Raw genomic sequence first — 26,821 nt, forward strand, 5'->3', positions numbered from 1 at the left:
ATGGCAAAGGACTAGTTGCCCACTCCAATTCAATCTTGGCCGATAATGATTGCTTTAGAAATAGAAAAGGATGCAATGGGTTGACCTTGGTTCAGATTCTCATACTAGGACGATGTCACTACTTGTGAGTAAATTGATTTTATGGTTTGGTGTGTAAATGATAAGTCTCTGAATTTATATTCAAATTCACCATAACTAACTCTATCATCGATTGATATTTATCACCAACCGATTAAGAAGAGTTTGAGTTATAGTTAAAGTATCAACAAGTTGTAGAGTTTGATGGTAAACAAATTATAATTCAAATTCACATATTTGAATTGTAATTCAATAATATTAATATACATCTCCCACTCACTAATTTGTGTGTGTAAGAATTCTGTCTCAAACGAATTTGAATTCAGAGACTTATCTTTTACATGGTGCAAAAAAATGGTTTTATATTTGTATCTTATATATTCTACTTGCCTACGGATGAGATCTAAAATGGTGGTCGAGATTTGATCTGGACCACCCATTTTGTTTTTTCTTTTGTGTTTTGGGTTTTAGTGGTGTAATTTAAAAAAAAAAAAAACCAGAATTGATCCTCACCATTCGCATCAGGTAAGCCAAACGCATATTCTACATTTCACTTTGTCTTTTGCCGCGAAATAAAAGAGTTGCAACAGTATCCGTATCGAATCGTATCGTATCGGATGCTAATAATTATTGATACATATGATCAAATCAAACGAATCATTTTGTGGGACCAGCTCGTGCGGTAAACATACTCAAGATACGTCAATGCGCTAAACCCTCTTTTAAACCACTCCTCAAGTCCTCGTGCCTTAGTAGATCCGGTGCGACACTGCATGTGAAAATTAGATTCTACTCCACCACGCTTTTGCGAGATTAGAAAATCATCGTACGGTCATGGTTTTGTCGTTTATTCACTGGAGCCCACTAAAACTAAATTAGTAATTTCCGTTATCTGGTTCGTTGTGACGTTGTGTGCGGAAGCCGTTCTGCCGTTGGTTATTGTCTGGGAGTTATGGGTCAACTCGTCAAATACGTAAAGAAGCTCCACCTAATATAGAGATTAAAATTTTCACCAAAAAATAAAATAAAATAATCATTCCTATCTGACGGTTGAGATTGCAGCGTCACAGTTACACAGGATATAAATATAGGCGAAGGAGTCGAATCATAGCCAATTGCGCAGGTTTCAAGAATCACTAGCTTGGAAGAAAACAAAATGTTCTTTCTCCACACTGTTCCTCTTTCTTAAGAAGCCCGCCATACCTCAAATCTGAAATTTATTTGTATAACTACAGAAATTTCCTGAACCCTGAATCTTGAACTTGTTTCTGGAAGAAGATTGATGGAACAAAGCAGCTGAAAGGTATGGATTTTGTTTGATTACTAGAAGTTTATTGTGTTAAAAATGAAAATCGCTTAATTCTTCTCTGCAATTTTTCCTTCGTAGAAATGGAAGTAAACCAGGAAAACCCAGAAAGAGAATCTCAGGATGAGCCGGGGAAGCCAGAGTTTAATGAGGATAACAGCTCGCCAAGGGGTGTATTGGAAATCCCTGTTTTGGGTGTCGATTCAGATAACAGTAGCAGCAGTTGCAGTACCTCATCTACCGATAAATTGATAGTGAACCAAGCTTCGGTTCCTGAATCAAATGGTTCATGGAGGAATTTGATTGATATGATAAAACGAAAATCCTTGAGAAGGTTTCCTACATTTCCGATGCTGGCGAATTCTGAAGTGTCGAAAAGAAGTTTAAGTAGGAGATTAGCTAGGATTCGCTGTGCTGAAGATCGAATTGAATACGAAGGACCATCAGTGCCTAAACCTTCATGGAGGAATTTTAGCTATGAAGAACTTGCCGCTGCCACCGATGGTTTCAGTTCTGGTAACAAAACTAACTTGCTTTCTCTGTTTCTGAAGTTTTCTCTTTCTTTTCTTTTGTTTGAAGCTTAAACTTCGTTATATTCGAAGACTTAAGCTCAAATCCGATTAAATCAAAAGAGAAGACTTAGCTGAGCAGGTTACGTCAACTCCACTAGGCATTACTTCACACAATTGTCGACGGTGCCGGTGTCGGCGCCGGCGCCGGAAAACATCCCTGTAGATATTGGCATCTATTCACAGATATTTTTTTTTAGTTTTTTATTTTTCTGTGTCAACCGACAAGCTTTAGTGTCGCATGAGTGTAGCATTGATATCGATCACTGATGCTAATGTTAACTACTATCGATGGCGATTCTTAATTCCGTGGCTCCACCAGATGTGTTTTTCTCGATAACAGAGATGAAAAAGCCTTCAGTTGAAAGACGCATCTGATTCAACGGATACAGAATTTGGTCATTTAGCGCTGCATCAGCGCATGTTGGCGATCAATCACTCTCACCATCAGAACCCACAAGGCCACAAGGCCAAAACCATCTAATTCGTATTGGGACGAATCGATCTGTTCCAGATTTTAGGAGTTTGGTTCTGGTACGTCTTGGTATACTAGTGCAAAAAGCGACAAGTTTCTAACAAGTGGTCCCTTGAAGAGAAAACAATTCATGGCAGCCTTTAATTAGAGGGCACAAGCTTTTTTGTTGCTTTGTTCGCACAGATTTGCATGTTAATTTTGACCCTTGGAGTTGAAAAAAATAGAACGCAGCCTTGATAAGCGCAAAAAGGATAATTGTAAATCTTACAATCATTCCGTGCGTGGTCCATGTTGTCTGCTCATCGATGAAAATCAATCTGTGGTGAGTGGAACCGCAGTCAATGCCGCATCTATCGCTAAAGTAGTATCTGAAAACAGTGATCTTCCATACTTGAATCTTTGTAGCTTTTACGGATTCAATTCAATCTTTGTATAGTATTATTTGGGATTTCAAATCCATATGCGCACAAGGTGTTCGATTTATTTACTCTGTGGTTCAAATTCGTTATGGTAGAGAAGTTGATAGGTAAGGGAGGGCATGCGGAGGTATACAAAGGGTGTCTGGAAGACGGTGAAGTTGTAGCAGTGAAGAGGCTAGACAAGAAAGATAAGAAAGAGGAAGAACGCGTGGCTGATTTCTTGTCGGAACTTGGAATCATCGCCCACATTAATCACCCCAATGCAGCGCGTTTGCTTGGCTTCAGCGTGGAAGAAGGTTTGCATCTCGTCCTAGAATTCTCCCCACATGGAAGCCTTGCGTCTCTGCTTCACGGTATTTTGCTTCTCTTCCCCTGCCTTTTCATTTACTCTTTTACTCTTCTTCAATTGTTGTTTTTTGGGTAGAAATTTTCTTCTAATTTCAATGCTGTTCACATCCTCTACAACCCCCACCCCTGCAACTGCAATTTCATGTAATTTCTATCTAGGATTGAATAGCTAATTATTCAAAGGTTAGAATTAAAACCCAAAATAAACCCCTAAAATTAAGCCTTAAGAAAAGAAGAGAGAGGAAATTGGAAAAACTTAGAGGGGTTTATTAGATTGAGTTCCTAATTGGGTTATAATTTTGGCCCTTGGATAATTTAGTTCCTAATTGGATTATAATCTTGAATTACAGGGAATTGTAGAGGATGTAAACCCTTCAACATTAACAAATCTAAATCCCTTGTGCATGAAGAATAAATTTGTCAACCCACATAATTGGATTATTGACATGTCACGAATCTTAAATGGTTGGATTATTAAGAAAAAGAAGATCTCACAATCATGCCGCCATGCAAATTGAAAATTTTTCTCTCTATGTGGGTAGAGAATCCGACTCAATATTAAAGAGTACCAGCGCAAAAAGGCAGTAAATGGGCTGGGTCAGCTATCTCTAGGTACGGGCTTAACATTTACCCCAAAACCTAGAGCATGTGATTAACGCCCCTTTTACTGAAATTTTATCTAGTCCATTTCTGACATCCATTTATGCCTTGTAGATGTATGACATGTGTCATAACATCACATCAAATGGTTAAATTCATTTATAAGTCACATCAAAGAGTTGTTATTAAATTAAAAAAAAAATTGATGTGATTTGTAAATGAACCTTATCCTTTTGATGTGATGTTGTGAAACATGTCACACATCTAGAAATGGACAAGATAATGGTACCCCTTTTAATTTATCCGTTCCTCCGCCTAAAAGATAAAATAAAATTATGGGCCCATTTTGAATTGGGCTGTGCTTGGGCCTAGCTTCCAACCTATCCTTTTTATGGTCAACAAGATTCATACATACTGGGCTGTGCTTGGGCCCTCATAATTATGTTGATTTTTTTCCTGATGCGACACATAAATTTGCTGGGCTTGGGCTTTCTTTACTCAGCCTGTATTTCAATGGCTTGTCTATCATGGGTTTTGGTATTGCCCATGAGAATAAAAGGCCACAAATCCTTCATCTAGGGGTCCAAGGAGTGACTTCAGTTTGTATCTTATGAGTAACTAGAAGAAACACATTTTTTGCAGGTTCAAAGGAGCCTCTGGAGTGGGAAATAAGGTTTAAGGTTGCTTTAGGGGTAGCAGAAGGGTTACACTATCTTCATCATGGCTGCACCAGACGTATAATCCATAGAGACATCAAAGCCTCTAACATATTATTAAACCAAGACTATGAAGCTCAGGTATTGCTGAGAAACAGAGATGGTTTACTTGTTTCTCTGACCTCTGTATCAACCTTATTTCAGACAAGTAATTAGTAGCTTCTGATGTTATTATAATTGTGCAGATATCCGATTTCGGTCTTGCAAAATGGTTACCAGAACAGTGGAGTCACCACATAGTTTATCCCATAGAGGGAACATTTGGGTTAGATAACACACTTAAAGACTTTCCTTTTCCTGCTTTACTTGGAACTTATGTGCTGTATCTTTTATTATATTCCATCTCAGATACTTGGCACCGGAGTACTTCATGCATGGAATTGTCGATGAGAAAACAGATGTTTTCGCCTTTGGAGTGCTACTACTAGAGCTCATAACAGGTCGGCGTGCTTTGGACTCTTGTCGCCAAAGCCTTGTGATTTGGGTATGATTCTACCATCATCAAGTATTAAGCCATCATCTTAATCTTTCGGTATCTACCTATCTTGGGTAACAATATCCTCAAGGATATATACTTTCTGCAAATTTTCTACTTAGTCTTTTCAAGCCATGTTGTCCACTGGGATTGCCAATGCACATTTACAGCAATTGTCCCTTTCAAAGTAGGTCTCCACCACTGATTTTTATATTCTTTAGATTTTGATTGTTTATATGATATTAGTGTTATGACATTACTTGGGGATTCATTGAAAAAGACCAGTTTCTCTAAATGACTAAAAAAAACTGACAGGTTCATCGTTTGTGTCTGTGTCTGTGTACTAATAGGTGAAGCCACTGCTCGATTCGAATAATTTGGAAGATTTAGTGGATCCTAGCCTAGGAAGTGGATATGACATTATTGAAATGAAGCGTATTATCTTGACAGCATCAAGGTGCATTCACTATTCATCCACTATGAGACCAAACATGAGCCAGGTAAGGGATTTTCCTCCTAGATCAATTATGGGATTTCCTTAATTTCCATCGTTTATCTTTAACCATCTCAGACTATATAATGTGTTCAATAATCAAATCATGTCTTCATACAGATTCTTATAGAAATATGAAAGAAGTACATGATTTATAGACTTGGCAAGAAAAAAAATCTTCTGCTTCTATTATGACAATGGGATTGACCCTAAAACATATGGCCTAATTGTAATCCATACTGTGGAGATGTAATAAGAAAATAGCAAATCATGATTCAACTGCACCAAAGAAGTAGAATTTTCTCAGGATTTAATCAACCTAGATCCTAGACTAGTGACTTGGATGGTCACTGCACCCCAAACTTCTTTCTCTTTCTGTTTCTCATAGTTGTTTTTCAATGACTTGATCTTGATGTAGGTTCTGCAACAGCTGAGGGGTGAGGATGGAGAAATTGAAGTGATTGGTAGGGAAACAAAGCCACTTCTCTTGGATGCTTGTGATTTGGATGATTATACTCGTTCTAATTACATCCATGACCTCAACCGCCACATGCAACTTGCATTAGAATAGTAGTTGGTTGTGATATAATTTGCTGCCCTTGTTGGTCATTTACCTTCTTATTAGCCAAAATGGAGAAGTCCATCATCCATCTTGTTTGAATACTTTAAATGGGTCATGTTTATCAGTTCTTTCTTCAAGAAGGAATTCTACTTTTAAAGAAATCCATCACGAGTAATGGTTTTAGGCCTTGCGTTTATAACTTTTAATTGTAACCCAGAAAGAAAAAGTTGTACATTCAATGAACATTCACATCGTTGTAGTTGTCATGCTCGTGCCCATTAGGTCAGTAGTTCACATAAAAAGAAAAATTGTTTGCTTGTAGATGTTGTTGTTCATTAGAAGAGGTTTCTCAACTGCGCAAGTAACACAGCACATTGGTGAGTATAAGAGGATAAAGACAACATTTTGTGTGAAAATGAAGATAGAAAGGCATTTCGTATGAATCCGAATCCTCTACCTTGATGGGTAGAGTTCTGTGCTTCCTTCGCATCCAAATTTTTGAAGTCTTTTTGTTTTTGGAAAATCTTGTTGTCAAAATGTATGGAGATATCACCATCTTTTGTTAGTAAAAAGAAATTTTAAAAGTTTCTCTTACATTGGTATATAGGGATAATTAGAAGACACCATAAAAATTTATTATCATACATTTAGGAAAATTTATCTTGTCAATCTTCCCTCCTGAAATGTATAATAGAAAAGACATTAAGATAAAGTCAACACTTCTTAGTGATTAGATGTCGATGATCTTTCGATTGTAGTAGTATAAGAGTACATATTACTATATCATATCATACATTTAGAAAAGTCCCTATGTCAACTTCAAAAAAAGACCCTCCGAAAAAAATAAAAAATTAAGATAAAGTTATATCTGATCTTAAAGGTAAAGGATCCAAATTCGTAACTTAAAAGCCCGCCAACGATGAATAGGATCCTATGACACAGTGATTGGCTGAGTTTTAAAGTTATGATATTTTGTTTTGCCTTGCGAGAAAGTGAGAGAATGGGGAAGTGAGGAGGTTAGAATAAGAATATTCTTTTTCCAACCTTAATCACAACCAATCAAAACCACACAAGAGTAACTACTTAGTAGAGTTTAATGTTAATTAAAACTAGAGCAAATTGCACGCACCCCAAATGGAGGCTTAAAACACCGAACCCCACTATGTTTAAAAACACAGACACCCCATCATTAAACACACAGTCCATTCCGTAATGAAACCATTAATTCCCGTTTATTCTTTTTAATTCCAAAAATACCCTTATCAAAATTAAAGGAGAAAAAATAAGCCATTAGATGGTGCCACGTGCTATTCTCTCACTACTCACCTCCACCTTGGGCTCCATAGCGGGCTCCACCGCGGCACCGCCTTCCTCTCCCTCTTGCTCCGGCGATAATGGCACCTCCTGGCACCATCATATACCGAAGACCTTCACCCCTTTCTTCACTTCTAACAATGCCATTCAGTATCCCATAATTAATTCCTCGCCCGACTCCCCTTGGGAGGGTGCTAAAATGGGTCCTCAACCTCCACGAGACTCCCAACCCTCAACCCCTAAAACCCCAGGCACCACGCGGAGGTAGAGAGGACCGAGAGAACAGCGGAAAGGACACAAACCAACCGGAGAACCGGACTTCCGTGACACCGGGGAGAAGAGAGATCTCGTGAGAGGGTGAAGAAGAAAAATTCCACACAAAGCAAAATCGGAAGGACCGAATATAAGGTGTTGTTGATGATCTCACATGGCCTAATTACTCTTTTTCTCCTTTATTGTGTTTTTCATATTAGTGATGAAATCGATCGCCGTTCCAGGGAAGATCTCGTCGGTGGAAACCGAGAGAGTTAAACCGGTCCCGATTAAATCAGTACATCACTCCACAGGAACCCCACACTACGGTCACGACACCCAGCATTGGCTGCACTAATTTCCGCCCATACTCGCTTGTTGAATTTCCTCGCCCATTACTTTACAGCTCGTATCTCAAGTCACTAACTTATTGGGCATTTAAAATATACTCTTTAAACCATAATCATATTTTCCTCAAAGTCAATTCCGAAGCATCATGAAATCCAAGTCAGTATTCTTGGAAGAAAAAAAAGCAGAAAGGAAGAAGCTAGAAGAAGTTGAAACCCAAAGGCCCGCCCACCAAACGGAAAAGAAGTGGAAGAAGATGATGAGTGTAAACAAAGATAAGCGAAGAAGCGCAGCGATTTTGATTTGAAAATAGAGAAGAAGAAGAACAACGCAATGAAGAAGATGAAGGGAAAGATGAAGAAAACAGGGAAAGAAGCGCAGTGGTTTTGAACCCAAAAGAAAGAGGAAGAGCGGGCGCGGGGGACCGCCAGAAAGGAGCCGAGGTGGAGAGGGAAGAGAGGAGAGAAGACACGGCAACCACCAATGGTATTTTCCCTTCAATTGACAAGGGTATTTTAATAAAAAGAAAAACGGATTATGGTTCACGGATGGACTTAGTGTGTTTAATGAATGGGGGTTTAAACATTAAGGGGGGGTGTGGTTTGCCTCCATTTTGGGGTGCCAGTGCAATTTGCTCTAAAATCTATTAGTCCCTTCTAGAGATCTCAACTCTCCGTTTGGTCCTCCAATAGGGGACCCACCACGATGGCTAGTGGAAACCCTGCCTCTTCCATCCCACCATTTTGGATTCACAAGGCCAAATCAAAAACCATCTTACACATTTTAATAATATTTTTCCATTCCTTAAAGGGAAGTTGACCCTCAAATCACTAACCACTTGGGATTAATGTAATCAAAAGTTATTAACTTAATTTCCATTTAGCGGAAAAGTGGGGCACTTCATTTCCCTTATTATATAAACCATTTAGAGTAATTTTCTTTTTCTTTTCTTCTTTGCTTTTAGGGTTGGGTGGTGCACTACACTATTATTGGCTAGAAGAAAAAAAATCTATCAAGTCGCATGGAAGGCGAATCTAACGTGCATTATTTTTTATGTATTTTTTTTTCTTTTGACGAAAACATAAATAAAGATAACATTTACAACGAATAAGCAACAATACAAGATTAATGATCGTCATATTAAAAACTAGGGGCAGACCCAAGACTTAATATCACAAGGGACCAAGCACCAATATTTCACATAGAACATAATAATTCTTTTCCAAAAAAAATATAAGAAAAATTCTTTAAACCACTGTTGAATAGAGTATAATTACTTTACCAAATAAAAAAATAAAAAAAAAAAAAAAAAAAAAGAAAGAAAAAAAAGAGTATAACTAGCAATCTCGATTCAATATATTATCTTTTGAAGTATGATATTATTTTACCTTTTGCATTTATCTAATTTTGTTGGTTCAAAAATTATATTCTTGAGAATGATAGATAAGACAATATTGTAGATTGTCAAGCGTAGTAATATGACGATTCTTTTTTTTCCGTGGTAGATATAATGAGGCCATTGGCCAACTTGTAATATTTTATAGTCTGATTATTGCTTCGCTTATGGTACTTAATTGAATGTTTATGGTCTTGCCAACTTGTAATATTTTATAATTTGATTATTGTTTCGCTTATGTGATAATATTATATATTAATTGAGAATTGAGTAAGATCACTTCAAATCCAAACATGGATAAATTTTATATTTTTAATGTCTTTTTTAGTAAGATTTTTTTTAAATATCTAAGTTAAAAATAAAATAAAGTAAGGTCACTGCAAAAAGTGGAAGCATATCACTAACGTCACAATATTCATGTTTTTCTTGTTCAAACATACATCATACATGTTAGCCTTTGGAAAAAGGAAAAAAAAAAAAAAAAAACATGTGAACCTAATTAATTGTTTATTTATTGGTGATTAGTTAACGGGTATTACCCACCCATACCCAAAATATCTCACTCATTTTCCTTTTTCCTTTTTTAATTTATGTGCCACCAAGTGTTATATTTTAATGGATCATGAATTTGAACATCGCCACGGCTAAAAGCCTAAAAGAAGGGTAGAAATATTCGAATATCTCTTAACAATTTTCAACTTCTCTTGTTTTTTGTTCAAGAAAAAAAACTTCTCTTATTATTAATTTTTTTGGGAACAGAAGCAAAGCTCTATTATATATTTTAAATAATTATGCAGTGTCTTGGCGAATCAATTCAATGCTAATTTAAATAAAATATACAAAGAATAACAAAGAGAAGAGAGACAAGGATTAGATGAAGGAATTCAGCCAAATATAAGGCATTCTTGGCATACACCTCTGGAGGCGAGATAAGAATTCAATGCACTATAATAGAGAAGCCGAAATATTACAATACTTATATGGCTATACAAAAGCCATAACCAAAGCTAGATCTCTCAACCGATATCTCATAACAAGAAACAATTAAGATTGAGTGCAACCGAGAAACAACCCTAATTGCGGGTCATAAGCTCTAAAAGCTCCAAATCTCATATCACAAAATGAAATGAACCAATCCAAAATGCATATAAGCTTTGGTTCAATCCATACAGATTTGGTGCCCATTCAGATAAGATCAAACCAGATAATCCACAATTCAAAGAACAAAATTACAGATTAGTTCTCCAAAATTATATATTTACAAATTGTCAGACATGCAATAGATATGGTCTTTCAGGCTAAGGTATGGGTAAAATTTAGAACCTTAGAAATAAAGTTGTACATACAATAATATATAAGCTCAAACGATGCGAAAAATGCATCCACCATCACAAGTGTCCAAAGGGACAAGAACACACCATAGGGGTGGAGGCAAACACCCCACAAGGCGGAAGAGATACGACGCCACAAGGGCAGAGAAACTACATCGTGACCATCTAAGACAACTAGTTGGAAGGGAACAAAAAATAGAAGGTGGAGAAGGAGACAAAGGTGTTAAGGAGAGTGAGCACTGAGGAAAAGGAAGGAGGAGGCTAGGCGGAGAGATGCCTCAAAGCGGTAGCATGAGGTTTTGCAAACCATTCTGGGAAATGCTCTTCTAGATCTAGAGCATAACCTCCAAATCTATAGGATGCACTTCTAGGTCTAGCATCTACAAAGAAATAGAAATAGAAATAAATAAATAAATAAAAAGAAAGAAAAGAAAAAAAAAAGAAGAAGAAGAAGAAAGGAAAAAATAGGAAGGTGGAGACAGGAGAAAGATGTGCGAGGAGAAGTGAGAAGAAATGATGAGACGAGGTGGAGAGACGCCTCAAAACAAAGGATAAATTTTGTATTTGGGATATGCAGACCATTTCTAGATTTCAGTAAAAGTCTAAAATAGACTCCTAGAGTTTAAACTACATCCCAAGCTACCGTGCACAACTATACATGCAGATTTTAATTATTGTCAAGAACTGGTTTCATCCCATTTAGAATTCTTATAACCTACTTCATGTCTTTATACAAAATTGTTTGGGTTAAAACTTCAAAAAACTTATTATACAGCCAGCCCAGCCTTGAAAAAGAAAAAAATCTTATCAAAACAGAGAAAGAAAAATTAAAATTGGGAATGCTATGGGATTATTCAATGTAAAACACGAAATTTATTTAATAATTCCCACCTAAAAAGGTTAAATTTATTTAATAATAGATATTAGGCTAATGACAACATAGCCTCTCAAGAAACATCAAAAATTAATTTTTATCATTGGCAGATGGGGAAGGGCAGCTGCAAACGCAATCTGGGCCTTGGATGGCTCCTCTGTCTTCACAATGTCCATCCGTGTGCCTACCAAAATTCTCCTTAGTGCAGAATTTGGTGCACTTGCTATTGGTGCAACCAACCATTATGGCACCTGAAAAGCAACCTCTTTGGCCTTCTCCAATGATATTCTCTGTGACATACAAAGCAATGAAAATCAATTAAGCAATCAGTTCAATCGATTTGGCTAAAATATATTATAAATAGCCCAAAAGGGAGGAAAGGAAAAGGAGGGGAAGATTAGTTAATTACCATTAGAGAAAAGGAGGAGAAGAACAAGAATGCAAGGAATAGAAAAAGAGAACTTCATGTTTTCAAAATATAGGGATTACTGGTGTAATGTGATAGTGTGGTGACTGTAGTGCACTTTTGCTTGTTATTTATAATAAAACTAATCCTTTTACATGGAAAATCATTAAATCCCAAGGTTGATAGATTTGATTAGATCGTATAGTATCTATATTCATTGAATATTTGAATCTGTTCATGCCATATATTTACAAATTTCCTTGACTTGTAACACTTAATCCAATTCTTTACCCAAAATGAAAAATAATTAATGAAATGTTTTTGAAAATTTCCATATGAATTATGAATGATGATTATAGTAAATGGTTAATAATGTATGTAATCAAATTATAATGATAGAAATTGTAGTACATTTGACTTTGAAAATTCAAATGTGAGTAAAACACATCAATCAAATCAACAATCCTGTCCAACAACAACAAAAGTATAGATTTATCATTTTATTTATTAACATGCATTTCTCTCTCCCATTCATGAATACAAGGATTTGAAATCTCTGGATTTAGATAACCAAATAAATCCTAAGATTCTGGCACAACAGGTACTAGCATGTTTCAAATAAGAGAAACAAAATGCAAGGCTTTGAGTTTGAGCTATTAAGGAAATCAATTTGTTGGTTATATTTGATATCACTTGAGTTGAATTTACAAGAGCCGGTCATATAAGAGCTTTAAGTTTGACTCCGTAACGGTCTAGGGTTTCCGGTCAAAGAAAAGTCGGTAGTCGGTACTATTAAATTATATAATTTTTTTCTATTCAGTGAGTCCGCGATCAGGCATCAGCTGGAGGCAAGTTTAAAAAATCGGATCGATTTTGACCGATTTTAGAGTGGGTTGGATCAATGATATCACCATTCAGACTCGGGTTCCTTCATTCTAACTTTCTTTGTAGAAAAAGTCCTTCCATACTTTTTTTCTTTTCTTTTTGGTAAACAAAAGAGGGGATGTAGTAGCGGTAATCTAGCGCCCCTACTACGTAATGTTCGGATTTTTTATAGAGTGAGACTTGTGCAAGCATTAGCCCTATGCATTACCAACACAAGCACTAGTCCTATCAGTGGAGCACTACCAAAGACCTAATATAGTCCATAGAAGTTGGTAGCACTCATGCCCAGTCCTTACATACTTAAGAGTAGAGATTCTTATTCAACAATGAATCTAAGAGAAAACATGGTACATATATAAATATGAGTGTTTCTTTTTCATTAAAAGGTTTAATATTTTTTAAATCTAAAAAATAAACTGCTCTTCACCCCCTCTTTATTTTACACGCCCTAGGTGCAAACAACTCTTCCGAGACTCCAAGAGGGAAAATAAGGGACCACACAATGGAAATTTTGTAATTAGAATAGAGTTGCAGATTTCGATTCTAGTCATGGATTTACAATACTTGGGGCTAAATTCAAAGTATCTGAGACGAAATTTGCTCAATTTTAGATGACTCTCCCTCTTGCAGTCGCAGTACAGACTAAAATATAGATTTTGAAGATGAAAATGTCTGCCTCTCACTCTCCTTCTTGCAATCGCAGAAGACTTGTTTGCATCTAGGGCTTGTAAAATAGGGAGGGGTTGAGTCGGGTAGAACTAAGAGATTCATTTTATAAATAAAAAAAAAATTTAAACATTTGAAAAAAAAGAAAAAAAAAAGTTCATATTTACATGCATACCCCTGTATTTTCTCTTACACATTTTTGATTTATTATCGTGCAATAACGAGATTAAAACAGTTAGCTTGCAAGAAATAAAAATACAATTCCATGCTCGCTCTAAACTTTTAATCCGGAAATCCGGATAACCCGACCCGGATAAGACACCGGCTTTAAAAACTCTGTCTGCAAGTGAAGAAGTCGTTTTCCTTCACATATATTTTTTTTTGGGGGTTAAATCCTGCACATGAATTTTGAAGCTTACGCTTTCGCGCTTCCCAATGACGATGGCGGAGCAGAAAAGTGGAAACTTTTTAATATTTTGATATTTATATATATTTAATAAATTTCTACTATAAGTAAGGTGCTCAATGCGCACCGTTGTCTTCCTGCGTGTTAATCTGGTAGCTTCACCTTTCATGTTCACGTGTAGCCGTGGAAAAAGGGGTGCGTATCACGCCGGGAGCGTTAGTTAGTAACTTTTACATTTTAATTTCTAGTTTTCCACCGCTTCCTTCTCCTCTGACAGTGCGATTGGGAAAAAGAAGAAACCGAAGCCAGAGAAAAGGTTTTCGGTTTGGAATTCTCTGTGGAACCGCCACCGCCATTGTTGTTGTTTAGCAGATTCTTACGTATAACTTTGCAGGCTGAAGATCGGATTTCGGCTCTGAACAACGAATGAGTGAGCGCGTTTAATTATCCACAAACTCTCCCAATCGCAGCAAAAATGTTCCAATGATTCTGTTGCAAACTCTGGCAGTTGATAAGAAACTTGTACGAATTTTTTTGTATTTATTGTTCATCGTATGAGCTAAGGAAAGGAAGTTTTAATGTTCGTATGCCATTCTGATTCTGGTTCTTCTTCTTCTTCTTCTGGAATGCTCTGCTGAGAGGAATTTGTAGTTGGAGAGGATCCGTGATTAAAAAGTAGCTAGTGATCTTCGCGGATGATTTGAATAGGTTGAGATTGTTAGTGATTGATAGTGAGTATTTTAGTTTTAGTTTTCTAAGGCGTTCGGGGAATGCCTCATCGAGCGACATACTTCTTCCCGAGGCAGTTTCCAGTTGAAGGATATGATCCTGCTGCGCTTAAGCTTCCCCTTCCGGATCAAGAGAAGAAGGTTCCTCAACCGGCCGTCAACGCCGAAAATGACCAGAAAGCGTCCAAGACTCTGAAGGAGGCTTCGATTGGAAAAAATGAAAGTGCATTGGATCTCATCACAGCCAAAAAAATTAATTTAGGGAAGCAGTTTTTGGCTTTTGGTGATCGGTTTTTGGATAGAAAAGGATCAGATAGATCGATTCCCGTCAACTTGAGACAGGGCGATGAAGACAGCGTGCCATTGCTTGAGCCAGATGAACCGACTGAGTTGATTGTCAGCCGTGATCGTATTCTCGGCCGCCAAGCTTCGTCTTGTAGGTTGTCAAGTGAGAGTAGTAATGCTGGAAGCCTGCTTTCGGGGTCGACGACGGGAGAAGAGACTGTGTCGACTGATGCTAAGGAATCACATCAGTCAACAACGCAGTCAACAACGCGAGAAGAGGAGGACAGGAACAGCGAAAGCTCGGCGCAGAACTCACGGGATGGTTTCTATCTACAGTTAACACTTGCAACTCGTCTGACCTCTCAAGCTTGTCTGGCTGATGAACCAGATTTCATTCGAGGAAGTCCATTTGATGGCCGTGCTGTTTCTTCCGATGTGGAAATGGTTTCCTATCGCCTATGGGTACGTAGATTTTATGCTTTCGATCTGTTTCCTTAGTTAGATCAAGTAATTATTTGTTATGTTCGATTTGATTTTTGGTCACCGTTTTTTCCAACTGGAATTCCTAGTTCTAGGAAACATAAGGTTCTCTTAGTAATTTTTATTGTTGTTTATGGGTTTCTGGAAAGGTTAGACGGATTTTGCAGTAAATATTTGTCGTTTTAGTGTCATCTCACTGTTGAGTGGACGGTTCATCTGTTTGAAGCTGTTCGATGCAGTGGAGATTGACTGGAACTAATTTAACATAACTTGAAATTAAGGTTAGAGCACCGTTCTTAACCGTAATGTTTTTCAAAACACGTTTACTTGTGATAATCGTTTTTAAGATAAACTTTGTTTGACGTGCCAAGGTTTTCAATCTTCTTCGCGTCTTTTTCAGGTGAGTGGATGCTTATCATACTCGGACAAGATTTTGGATGGTTTTTATAACATTATGGGGATGAATCCGTACCTATGGGTGATGTGTAATGATATGGAGGAAGGGAGGCGGCTTCCACCTTTACTATCCCTTAAATCAATTGATCCTCGTGATTCCTCAATGGAGGTGGTTCTTGTTGATAGACATGGTGATTCACGCCTTAAGGAGCTTGAAGCCAAGGCACGAGAACTTCACAGTGCGTCAGAAAATACGTTAATGTTGGTGGAGAAGCTTGGGAAACTTGTTTCTATTTATATGGGGTAACATCCTTTTTATATTTGTTGGCCTGTTATATGAGCTCTATATTCTACTCTTGCAACTGAAATCTTATTCGATGGGAACTTGAAGGGGCGCCTTTCCTGTGGAGCAAGGTGATCTCCACAACCACTGGAAATTTGTTAGTAAAAGAATGCAGGATTACCGAAGGTGTATTGTGCTCCCAATTGGAAGCCTATCCATGGGTCTTTGTCGGCATCGTGCAATTCTTTTCAAGGTATGAGCATTCTATTTGATGGATTACCTCAGCTATGATGCATTCTAGGTTCCTTTATTTGGTTTGGTTTCATTAAACTATTTATCCAATGTGTGCTAAAGAAGCTTTAACAACAGCACCTGGTGCAGTTGGTGATGCTGCGTCGTGGTAAGCCCACACTGACTCATAGGTCTCCAGTTCAGACCTGCTGGCGGTTGTTACGTTTCCCCATCCTACCTATCAAAAGATTAAACAAATAAATACATGAGAATGAAGCAATTCACTTATGCAGAATTAAGTACCTTCATGTCCAATTTAATAATATAGTTGGTACAACTTACCAAAAAAAAAATTTGGTACAAGTATTGTATGGTTGGCAGTTTATTTTTCTGAGTTGATTTTCTCAATCCTCTGTCTTTATATTATTGACCCTATGGTCCTCTGGGAAACCTGAGTCAACTCAAATCAGACCAACAATCAAACCTTCTTATGGACTGTTGTTGGGTTGTGCTGAATCAGCCTTGTTGTTTCTATTGCAGAACAAACAAATATACATTTATCAGGTCCTCTGCTTTCTTGTACGGCTGGGAGCTTTTGTTTTTAAAATGAATTCGAATGTCTGGCCAGGATGACAAGTCTTACATGTGCATGCAACTCAATTTTGAAGCATCAAGACACTACTAAAAAAATCTAAACCAACTTCTTAAGATAATCCTTGGCTTGAAGTGAGGAACTTCTGTAATGTCATGAACATCAATAAATTTGTGTGATCATAGTGTGCTTTTATCATTAGATTTTTCTTTTTTCTCAAGGACACTGCCTGTGCTTCCTGATAAACGTCTTCTATTCCTATGTTACAGGATTTGTTTCCTGCCTTCGAATTGTGATTCCATTTTATGTTATGCTAGTTATAGCAATCAATGTTGAGACTTGAAAGCAGATTTTCCACATTTTGGTTTTGTGAAGAAGAATTCTGTAACTTCATGTATGATTCTTCTGGTTCTCGCACAAAGTACTTAACTGTTTGATCGATTCTATTTTTATTTATTTATTCTAATAAGGGTAGGACAGCTTGTGCTCCCCCCCCCCCCCTTGTGTTCAGTTAAAAATGAGCACGGTGTTCTGAAAATTTATCATTTAAGTTTATATTATATCCTATTGTTTGAAAACTCGAATTAAGATTCACACCCTTACTCAATTTGGAATACCAATTACCAAATGTACAGTCCCATGGATAAATGTTATACAAGTAGGATTTCAGAATATGCATGTCTTGATGTATGGAGCTTTAGCACTGAATCTAACTGGAAATTCTTCTTAATGCAAGTTTTAATTATTTAAGTCTTTTGCTGGGATTACTTTTAACAACAATAAAGAAGAATTGGCTACATCTTCACAGAAATTTTCTCGACCTCCAATAGAAGAGGTTTAAGTACTGCTAAATTTTGTAATTAGGCGTTGATTATTTTGATAGAGGTGCTTCTAAATATTGATTGAAATGTAATCCTATTTTCTATAGCTTAAGTATGTTGACTCAAATAAGTTATTGATCCTATGGTAATACAAATTCAGAAGCCTGTTTAATGTCTTCTGCAGAACACCTAATGAATGCCGTTTTTGTATTTACAGAAGTTGGCTGACAATATAGGTTTGCCTTGCCGGATAGCACGTGGTTGCAAGTATTGTGTGGCCGATCATCAGTCTTCTTGCCTAGTCAAAGTTGGAGATAATGAACAGTCATTAAGGTTTGGATATTCCTTCTCTTACCCAGCTATTTTTTCTGGTATTTCATTCTGAAAATTTTCTAAATTTTCTTGAGTTCATGAATTCGCACTTAGGGGTGGAGTCCATATGAATTTGACAATTATTCATGCAAAGTTTGTGTTCCAACCAACCATTTGGGGTGTGTAACAAAGAGAAAAACCATAGACACAATAAAAACAACAACAACAACGAGCCTTTTCCCAACTAAATGGGGTCGGCTATATGGATCCTTGCATTCCAATTAGCTATATTTGAGGCCATACTAGATACAAGACCTAAGCTATGCATATCCTGTCCCACCACTTTTCTTGCATGGTGGTGTACTATATATCACTATTCAGTACATCTGGTAATTGATCTATTTGGTGCTTAATGCCAGCAATTTCTTGCATTTTTTATTTATTTAATTTATGTAAATACATGGTGGATTTTTAATATCCAGTATGCAAATTATTTCATTTAACAGGGAATACGTAGTTGATCTAGTTGGGCAACCAGGAAATATTCATGGTCCAGATTCCTCAATCAATGGAGCAAGACTTTCTGCAATACCTTCACCGTTGCAGTTTTCCATTCCAAAAGGTCTCCAACCTTATATGGATGATGCTTCTTGTAGTCCATTGCCAAAGCCAGAGCACTCATGTTCTTTTCCAAAAAGTTCTCCAGATTCAGGTGAAGTTGCCTGAAAACAGATACTAAGTTATATATGGATGGTGATTGGAAGATCTATTAGATGATTTTGTACTGGTTTATCTTTAATTATGATTTTCTATTTTTTATGCTTGAGTTGGAGCATAAAAAGTTTCCACTGATAGTGAAAGAGAAGGACTTGAGTTTGTGTTTTTTGGCACTTCTGCATTGTTCAGGTGGCAAGTTCCCTTTCTCAGATAAAAACTGCTAAGGAACCAAGTACTTCAAATTCTGTAGCTGTTGGCAAAGGCAGCACATATGTAATGCATGATATATGATGATATATATTTACTTAGCGATTGTGATTAAACATCCATTTGGGCACCTTATATTGTTGCATGGATAACTACCCTATAATAAAATTAAAAAGGAAACAAAGAAAACAATACTGCAATTTTTTAGAGCACTGTGGTTTCAGTTTGATTTAATTTGGACTCATTCAACTCTAGAATATAGAAAAAGTGATTGTCAGTTCGTCACATCATTTACCTCAAATTTTGAGAGTAGTTAGTTATGGTGTCTTCATTTGCTAAAACTGAACAGATTGCATAGCAGTGTGTGGTGTGCCGCAGGATCTTTTAACACAGACACTTACTCTTGTGTTTGTTTGAGGCTGCCGGGATCACTGTGCTATCTCTTTCCCATCCTTTCTTGGGTGGTTTTGGGCTTATGGTGTTGCTTGCTTTACTTCTTTGTTACTTCATTGCATAAGTCTGCTGAACAAATCTCAGCAGCAGTATGAAGTTCATGGCTTGCTAGAATAGCTTGCTGCATGAGTGAGCTAAAATTTCGAGCTGCTAATTGGATTAAATGGAAGATTCAGTTTTGCACTTTATTTATTCATTTATTGTTTTGCTTGGATATGATTACTTTACTCTTTCAGTGTCAAGTTGATTACACGTATTCCTATCCAGCTCTAGGATTTTTTGATGATAGTCTATAACATGTCATGGGAATTTACTACTGTATTCTTAGACGACTATACCTGATTATCCTATACATTAATACCACAGAAATGCTTTTTCCTGTTGTTTCAATTTGCCTGTGCAGATCTGACTATCCTTTCTAGTTTCTTGACTTGGACCTCAATGTGTATGAAACTAAGTGGTTTTAGATTTGCCAAGCTAATCGTCTTTCTCCATTTGCAGCAGATATGCTTGCTTCCATCCATACCCAATGTTCCTTTGCACGCCTGGAAAAAGATAAACAACCATTGTACAATGATGATCCATTCACAATTCCAAAGCCTTCTATCTGCGTCTCACTTGATAATGCTGGTGGAAGCGGTAAGTTGCCACCAATGACTCTGCAGTGCCGAGATGATAAGGCCAACTCTTTCCAGAGGAATTCATCAGAAGCTTTAGATGCTGCTCCTGGAATGTCCCTGCATGGGCATCCAAGACTTGAGACAGACAAAAATCTTACATATGGAACTTCTAAAGGTTCTTTAATTAGAAAACGAAGTCCAGTTGGTGGCAGTGCGATTGAACAACCAAAAGTACAGTTATGCGGTCGAATGGAAGTGAGGGAGATCGAGAGAAAACCTGATAACCAGGTTGGATTTGCTACTGCTACGGTGCCAAGATACTTGAATCTTGAGCCCTCTCTTGCAATGGATTGGCTTGAGATCTCTTGGGATGAATTACAAATAAAGGAGCTCATTGGTGCTGGTAACTTTTATTTTTCATTTGTTGCTTGGCTTTTCACTTCTTGTGCATAAAGATTGTAAAATCCATTTTTGAAATATTGCTTTAGTCACGGGAGTTATGTACTTAATCTAGTTCTTGCATTTTTTTTTTGAAGGCTCATTCGGGACAGTGCACCGTGCTGAGTGGCATGGTTCGGTTAGTTCTTATCACTTTGCTTTAAGATCAATTTATACACATCATGTTATGAATTTGATGTTTTCATCAACAATGCTAATTTTATCCCTTAAAATTATGTACTTAACTAGGGTTTTTTTTATGCATCTGATTCACATGCATCATCTCACTATTAGGCGATTTTATGAGCAGTATGTGGTATCTATATGAGCCTTCTGAGTATCAATGGTATGTAACCCGATAATGGTTTGTCAGTGATGGAAGAGTAGTTTTCTTCTTTATAAATTCCCAGTTGGCTTGTGCTCACATATTCTTCTATTGACTTCATTCCTTTTGAGTACTTTCAAGTTTCTATCATCAAGGAAGTTTCTGTTCCTTTTTGGTCACCTTTGTGAATTTCAATCAAGGTTCATAGAGGTGTGATTACCTGTATTTACCAATAGCTAGTGTTGCAAACATTTTCCTCTAGAGGATGCATCTAACTCCTGAGTCCTCTATGTGACTGTCACCTCACCCTAGTGGGTGCAGCTTTGTTGATGGAATGCTGCTCTTGCAGTTGAGTTGTTTTGAGTACGGATGTGATGCCCAATTTTCCAGGCGGTAATATGGTATCTTGTATCGGAACCTTTCGCTCACTGCTGGTGAAAATTTCAGGTAGTTGTTTGATGTTTGGTTAACTTGGGAAGCTCTCTTCTTTATCCATCCCTCACTATCTGACAGAAGGAAAGGTAGACTTAGTTACAGGCTTACAGCTTTACTTACTGAGGTGCATCTGGTTGTGCTTTACCTTCTTGTTTCCCATTGGAAATCCATAACATAAATCACTTGGTTAAAGTGGCTAGATGTAGCCTTTAGAATAAATAGGTCCTGCTTGGTAATGTTTTCCTGACCTGAAGATGATATTGGCATCCTTGTCTTCCAAATGCTACCACTCATTTAATGTGTTCCTTGCTCACAGCAAGAATTATGTATCTGATCTGTGATTTGTTGAGGTCACTTAAAATGTTTCTGTCATAAATCTTCTGAGATTAATCTTGTTTATGGGAATTGGCTAGTGGTACTTCCTTGGGATTTAGTGTAAATCCTCTCTTAACCAATGTAAAATTGTTGTCTTGTTGAATTTTAGAATGTGAATATTTATGTTTTAGAAGATATTTTTCCTTGCTTGCACATGGGTAACTAAGAGTTGATTGTTTCACTTGCATGATCCCCTACTTTTTCATTATGTTCCACACAAATTTCACATATCAGATAAGTGTTTTTAGTGTCATGCACATTGAGTTTTTAGGTGACACTCATGTGCTGGTATGTAGGACTTAGGTTCAATTTGCTTGACATTTTCCATGTTCTAGCATTGAGTGGTATATGTTTGCTCATATGCTGACCACCTAGTGCTCACATCCAGTGGTTGATACACATGAGTTGCATAACTGCCTGTATAGCCGTAGTCATGTGGTTTGATCCTCTTTATCAGATGCATTTCCTCCTCTGTTTAAGAAGATTTTTCACTTTCCTATCTTCTTCTTTTTCCTGGGGCTGATAAAGACACAAACATGTGATGTAGGATGTTGCTGTCAAGGTCCTAACTGTTCAGGATTTTCATGATGAGCAGTTGAAGGAGTTCCTGAGAGAGGTATGTATTTGATTCATTGGCTTCTTATTGTTGCAATCACATCGTCTTTTTTTGTGCAGTCACTTTTTTTTTAATAGTTATTGAACTATATTATCACTGTCATCCACCTCCATTAAGTTCCTTTGGCCTGCACCACAGTGATGCTCACTTAGTGGTCTTTGTTATCCATGGCAAATCATCTTAGTATACTCTGTCTAGTTTTGGTTTCATGATCAGCATAGGGAACCATGGCAATGGAATGTATAAGTAGATAAGAAGGATGAGATCATAAATGATAACTCTCTACTGCCATACAGGTGTTTTTATTATTGTCAAAATGCTTCATGTTGTAGACCTCCTGTCTGTCTTATCATTAAACTTTTGTTGCTTTTCTGTTATCTGTATTTTGCACAGCATACTGATATATTTGGGATCTTATCCTCTATTTGTACTATACTGATGACATCACTTTTTGATGATGGCATCCTATGTTGTAAACGAGGGCAAACACAGAAGATTCTAATATTTAATGCATTTGAAATATTCATGTTCATCATCTTCATCATACTGCTCTTATCTTGAATTTTATACTGCTACGAAGTGGAAGATGAAGATACTGTGTTGATGCCAGTGCAATTGTAAAAGTTTTATTATTGTCCTGCTGTGTGCATTGTTCTCTACCAGTGGTTTGGCATCATAAAAGTTTGTGTCTCCCATCAACTCTTTGCCAACCTGTTCTTTAATGCTGTCAATAGGTTGCAATAATGAAACGAATCCGTCATCCTAATGTAGTCCTTTTCATGGGTGCTGTTACAAAGCGTCCGCATCTGTCCATAGTGACTGAATACTTGCCTAGGTAAAAACAGTTTTACTGTTATGATGTTGTAACCGATAAATGTAGCTTAACAATTCAATTATTCAAGTACCTAACTCTTTTAAAATCCTGGATCCTCATGAAACAGAGGTAGCCTCTATCGTCTCATACACAGGGCAGCTGCAGGTGAGATCTTGGATAAAAGGAGGCGGTTACGCATGGCACTAGATGTGGTTTGTGCCAGTTAAACTTGGGTTGTTTTAGTTGGGTTTTCTTTAGTGTCATACTTACAAGATTTCCTGGATGCAGGCAAAGGGAGTCAATTATCTTCATTGCCTAAACCCTCCTATAGTTCACTGGGATCTTAAATCTCCAAATCTTTTGGTTGACAAGAATTGGACAGTGAAGGTATTAGTTTCATTCTGGTACCTTTCCTTGAGTTTTCTGTACATGCATAAATCTTTTTTTTTTAAAGAAACATGGATTAATCATTTTATATGCAATGCATGTAGGTAGGTGATTTTGGATTGTCCAGGTTCAAGGCAAACACCTACATATCATCAAAATCTGTTGCTGGCACTGTGAGTCTCTCTCTCTCTCTCTCTCTCTCTCTCTCTCTCTCTCTCACACACACACACACACACTCACATGCAAAAAACTTAAAACAAGCAGTGTAATTAGAAGGTTGATTGTCATGTGAAGATGGTTTGTACTTGTGGTACTCAACATGCCTTTATTGGTTTCAACATTATATGGTCAGAAGGGACCCGCCAGTTTGGATCTATTGACTGCTTGGTGCATCCTGGAAAAATCTTTTCTAGTGACATAGGTTAATTGTTTTAACCCCTCTCTTCACTCTTTATTTTACCAATCAAACGAGAAGAAAAAGAAAGACAATTTGTTAGTTGAGTATGAGATTAAACAGCAACCCAGCTGACCCTGACGTCTGCGTTTGCATGGCAATAGAAGATCTCTTCCGGTGGTGTTGTTCGGGTGTTTAGTCTGATCTTATCCCTATTCTCAGTTGACCACTTGAGTTTGGTGAATACCTGCCAAGTCTGTATGCATCTTCCAGTGATTTTGTGCTTAAGTTATTTCTTCCCCACTCCCTCTCTGGGGTGAAGAGAATCTTAAATCGTCTATGTGCTCTGGTAATTTATGAGCCACATCAGAAAGTATTTTCTTTACTTCCCAATCAATTAAGTGATGTGATGACTTTGAGGTGTAATATCCAGTTTCCTGCTACAGTTGCTTTCCATCTTAGCCTCAGCATGTCTGTTTAATCAGTAGCAAGGAAGCAAATACCAATTCAACAATATCTCTCAAATACTACCGAGCTGATAGACACTTAATTTCTTTATGAAGTCAGGTCATTAATATCTTGCAAGTTGGGACTTTTCTTCGTCACAATGTGCTTACCAGCATGTAACTCTCTTGTTTCATGTTTCAGCCTGAATGGATGGCTCCAGAATTCCTTCGTGGAGAGCCTTCAAATGAGAAATCTGATGTTTATAGTTTTGGAGTGATCTTATGGGAGCTGGTTACCATGGAACAACCCTGGAACGGACTCAACCCGGTGCAGGTACTGTCTTCCTTTTAAGAAGTGACAACTCATCCAGTGAGGGAGCCAAGAGTTGAACGACTGCCTCACTGGAGAGGAACCAGATCTTCCCCCTTCTCCCATTGTCACAATTTTGGAGGAGTCATATAACCATTGCAAAATCAATGTGGTTGGCAGCGTCTTTTGTCCCATAACCACTTAAATTGGCAGGTCTTGGGTTTGTCTACCATGCAATGCTTGATTGACGTATGGATATTTCAGGTGGTTGGAGCTGTGGCTTTTCAGAATAGAAGACTTGTTATCCCATCCAATACATGCCCTGTATTGGCATCGCTCATGGAATCATGTTGGGCTGAGTAAGAATTCCAAACCCGCATCAGTTAGGAAACATTTCCAGCTCATTTTAATTAAATTTCTATCGCTATAAGAATTTTTTTTGTGTGGCATGTTCTATTCGACAGTGACCCTACACAGCGTCCCACTTTCACCAATATTGTTAATTCGCTGAAAAAGTTGCTCAGGTCTCCACCACAATCAATAGAAATGAGGACCAGCAAGGAGAACAATGGGGAGCTTCACACCGAGTAGAATTTCCTTTTGGATCAGAGTCAGTATGTGCAAAATTAGGAAGTCAGGCTCAATTCAGGGTCCAAGCTTAACCATGACTATCCTCTAGTACCAGTGCATTGTTAACCTTCCATTTTCTGTTACTTGCCCACGTTTACAGTTTGGAGCGAGTCTGGTGGTTTTGCTTCTCAGACCCATTCGAAAGGCTTGACTGCTCAACAACAGAATCGGGCAAAGCAGAGATGATTAAGATGATTAATTTTCTCTAGGGATTTTTGAGGGAAGATCGTTCAACACTCTTTTTGCTTCGCCAACTGGCAGCTAGGACCATAATGCCGTTTTGATTAATCTGACCCATTTCTTTCTCTATTGGTTCCCAGATACGTACTTCGATTCGCTGAAGTTCACTGGTCTCTGTAGTTGTATCTAAAATTCTGCTTAGCCCCCTGTCAGAGTCTTGAACGTGTCCATACCTAAATGTAATATTAGGGTTTCTTATGAACCAAACCTGTATGATCAGCTAAAAGATATCAATAGAAAATGTGTTTTGTTTACAAAAAAAAAAAAAAAAAAGTGTTTTCATTCGTCCATAACTACCATCCGCGAAGGGCATCCCAGAAATTTTGTTGATGGCTGTTCTTGTAGGATTGTATTTCTGTAAGTTCTATCTTGGAGCACTGGGTAGTCGGGTACTATGTGGTGGCAAGACTAGTTCTAATCAGCTATTTTTTTTGTCATATTGGGAGTCGACATGGCAATTTGCTTGGCTCCCAATCTGACGTAGAAAAAAAAATAGCGGATTAGAACCACCACCACAGCTTGGCGAAACAAAAGCCATCAAAACTGAAGAAACACAAACACAGCAAAGAAAAAAAAAATACAAAAGATAACTGGAACCAAGGTCGATCTGAATCAAAAGGTGGAAATTGACCAAATGTCATACATGCAATAGACATGGTCATCCTGGCTAAGGAATGGGTCAAGCCCAAACCCTTAGAAAGTTGGTTGTAACAACAACAATAACATTTAAGCTCAAGAGATATGCAGGTACACAATGAAATATACTTGCCCATTGAGCATTGTGAGCATGGAAAATTCGAAAGTGGTTTTAACTAAAGGTTAGATTAGATAAATACTTCCTGATTTCCGTAAGCATTTGGTCGATGGAGATTAAGGATGCTTAAACTAGGCTCACTCTGTGCCTGGACTCATCTTGTTAGTAGCTTACGAAACCCTTGAGCTCCTTCTCACCATTAGAGCTACCCAAATGTTGAGTCTTATGGCAAACACAAGGAAAATCAGGAAATTTAGAACTCCTGATATTGCCAAGTGTTGTACGATTGAAGTTTTCTATTCTGAGCCAAGCCTTTTCAGTCACCTCATTTACCAAGGGAACTGCCAAGCTACTAATAAGGAACCTCTTCGAAAGCATGAGTTCGATCCTTCAGATTTGTCTAATCCAGATTCATTCTTCCTAAACAACGCTTCATCTTCTAAGCTCTTCGTAGTCAATTCACAATCTCCTTTGAGCTCTTCAATCTGACTCTCAACACAGAATTTTTCTTCCTCTTGATTAACCCACCTTCCAGAGCTCTTCTAATGGAGGATAAGTTTGACCGACTAACAACGATCAAACACGATAGTTGGAAAATGATGGAAGTTCATCA

The 26,821-nt window shown here is 37.5% G+C and overlaps 2 protein-coding genes across 4 annotated transcripts; both read left to right on the plus strand.

Moving 5' to 3' along the window:
- Nucleotides 1-1,204: 1,204 nt before the first annotated feature.
- LOC149014456 (Protein kinase superfamily protein) lies at nucleotides 1,205-6,535 on the plus strand. The gene is made up of 8 exons (XM_089156198.1): nucleotides 1,205-1,381; nucleotides 1,466-1,900; nucleotides 2,943-3,200; nucleotides 4,438-4,592; nucleotides 4,697-4,776; nucleotides 4,860-4,995; nucleotides 5,337-5,486; nucleotides 5,898-6,535. Exons 2-8 carry the CDS (start codon nucleotides 1,468-1,470, stop codon nucleotides 6,048-6,050), a joined length of 1,365 nt encoding a protein of 454 aa, XP_089012324.1. The 5' UTR covers nucleotides 1,205-1,381; nucleotides 1,466-1,467; the 3' UTR covers nucleotides 6,051-6,535.
- A 7,959-nt stretch (nucleotides 6,536-14,494) lies between these two features.
- Nucleotides 14,495-25,734, plus strand: LOC149014457 (serine/threonine-protein kinase CTR1-like). 3 transcript variants are annotated; one of them, XM_089155362.1, is made up of 16 exons: nucleotides 14,495-15,394; nucleotides 15,813-16,111; nucleotides 16,200-16,344; nucleotides 17,953-18,068; nucleotides 18,554-18,759; nucleotides 19,929-20,447; nucleotides 20,581-20,621; nucleotides 22,165-22,233; nucleotides 22,968-23,068; nucleotides 23,175-23,259; nucleotides 23,336-23,434; nucleotides 23,539-23,607; nucleotides 24,477-24,608; nucleotides 24,849-24,943; nucleotides 25,049-25,198; nucleotides 25,315-25,734. In XM_089155362.1, the coding sequence occupies exons 1-15, from the start codon at nucleotides 14,690-14,692 to the stop codon at nucleotides 25,173-25,175; spliced, it is 2,808 nt and encodes a 935-aa protein (XP_089011488.1). In that variant the 5' UTR covers nucleotides 14,495-14,689; the 3' UTR covers nucleotides 25,176-25,198; nucleotides 25,315-25,734. The 3 variants fall into 3 exon arrangements, with proteins under 3 accessions (XP_089011488.1, XP_089011487.1, XP_089011489.1); XM_089155361.1 differs by having other exon boundaries at nucleotides 25,049-25,733; XM_089155363.1 differs by lacking the exon at nucleotides 14,495-15,394 and adding an exon at nucleotides 15,407-15,693 and having other exon boundaries at nucleotides 25,049-25,733.
- Nucleotides 25,735-26,821: the final 1,087 nt, after the last annotated feature.

Source organism: Hakea prostrata, chromosome 5 (assembly GCF_041222555.1).
Source record: "Hakea prostrata isolate BN-2017 chromosome 5, UWA_Hpros_2, whole genome shotgun sequence".
Lineage (NCBI taxonomy): Eukaryota > Viridiplantae > Streptophyta > Magnoliopsida > Proteales > Proteaceae > Hakea > Hakea prostrata.

Coding starts and splice junctions, on each gene's coding strand:
- LOC149014456 (XM_089156198.1), top strand. CDS start 1,468: ATGGAAGTAAACCAGGAAAACCCAGAAAGAGAATCTCAGGATGAGCCG. Junction 1,901..2,942: donor CACCGATGGTTTCAGTTCTG/GTAACAAAACTA, acceptor TCGTTATGGTAG/AGAAGTTGATAGGTAAGGGA. Junction 3,201..4,437: donor CCTTGCGTCTCTGCTTCACG/GTATTTTGCTTC, acceptor CATTTTTTGCAG/GTTCAAAGGAGCCTCTGGAG.
- LOC149014457 (XM_089155362.1), top strand. CDS start 14,690: ATGCCTCATCGAGCGACATACTTCTTCCCGAGGCAGTTTCCAGTTGAA. Junction 16,112..16,199: donor CTTGTTTCTATTTATATGGG/GTAACATCCTTT, acceptor GGGAACTTGAAG/GGGCGCCTTTCCTGTGGAGC. Junction 20,448..20,580: donor AAAGGAGCTCATTGGTGCTG/GTAACTTTTATT, acceptor TTTTTTTTGAAG/GCTCATTCGGGACAGTGCAC.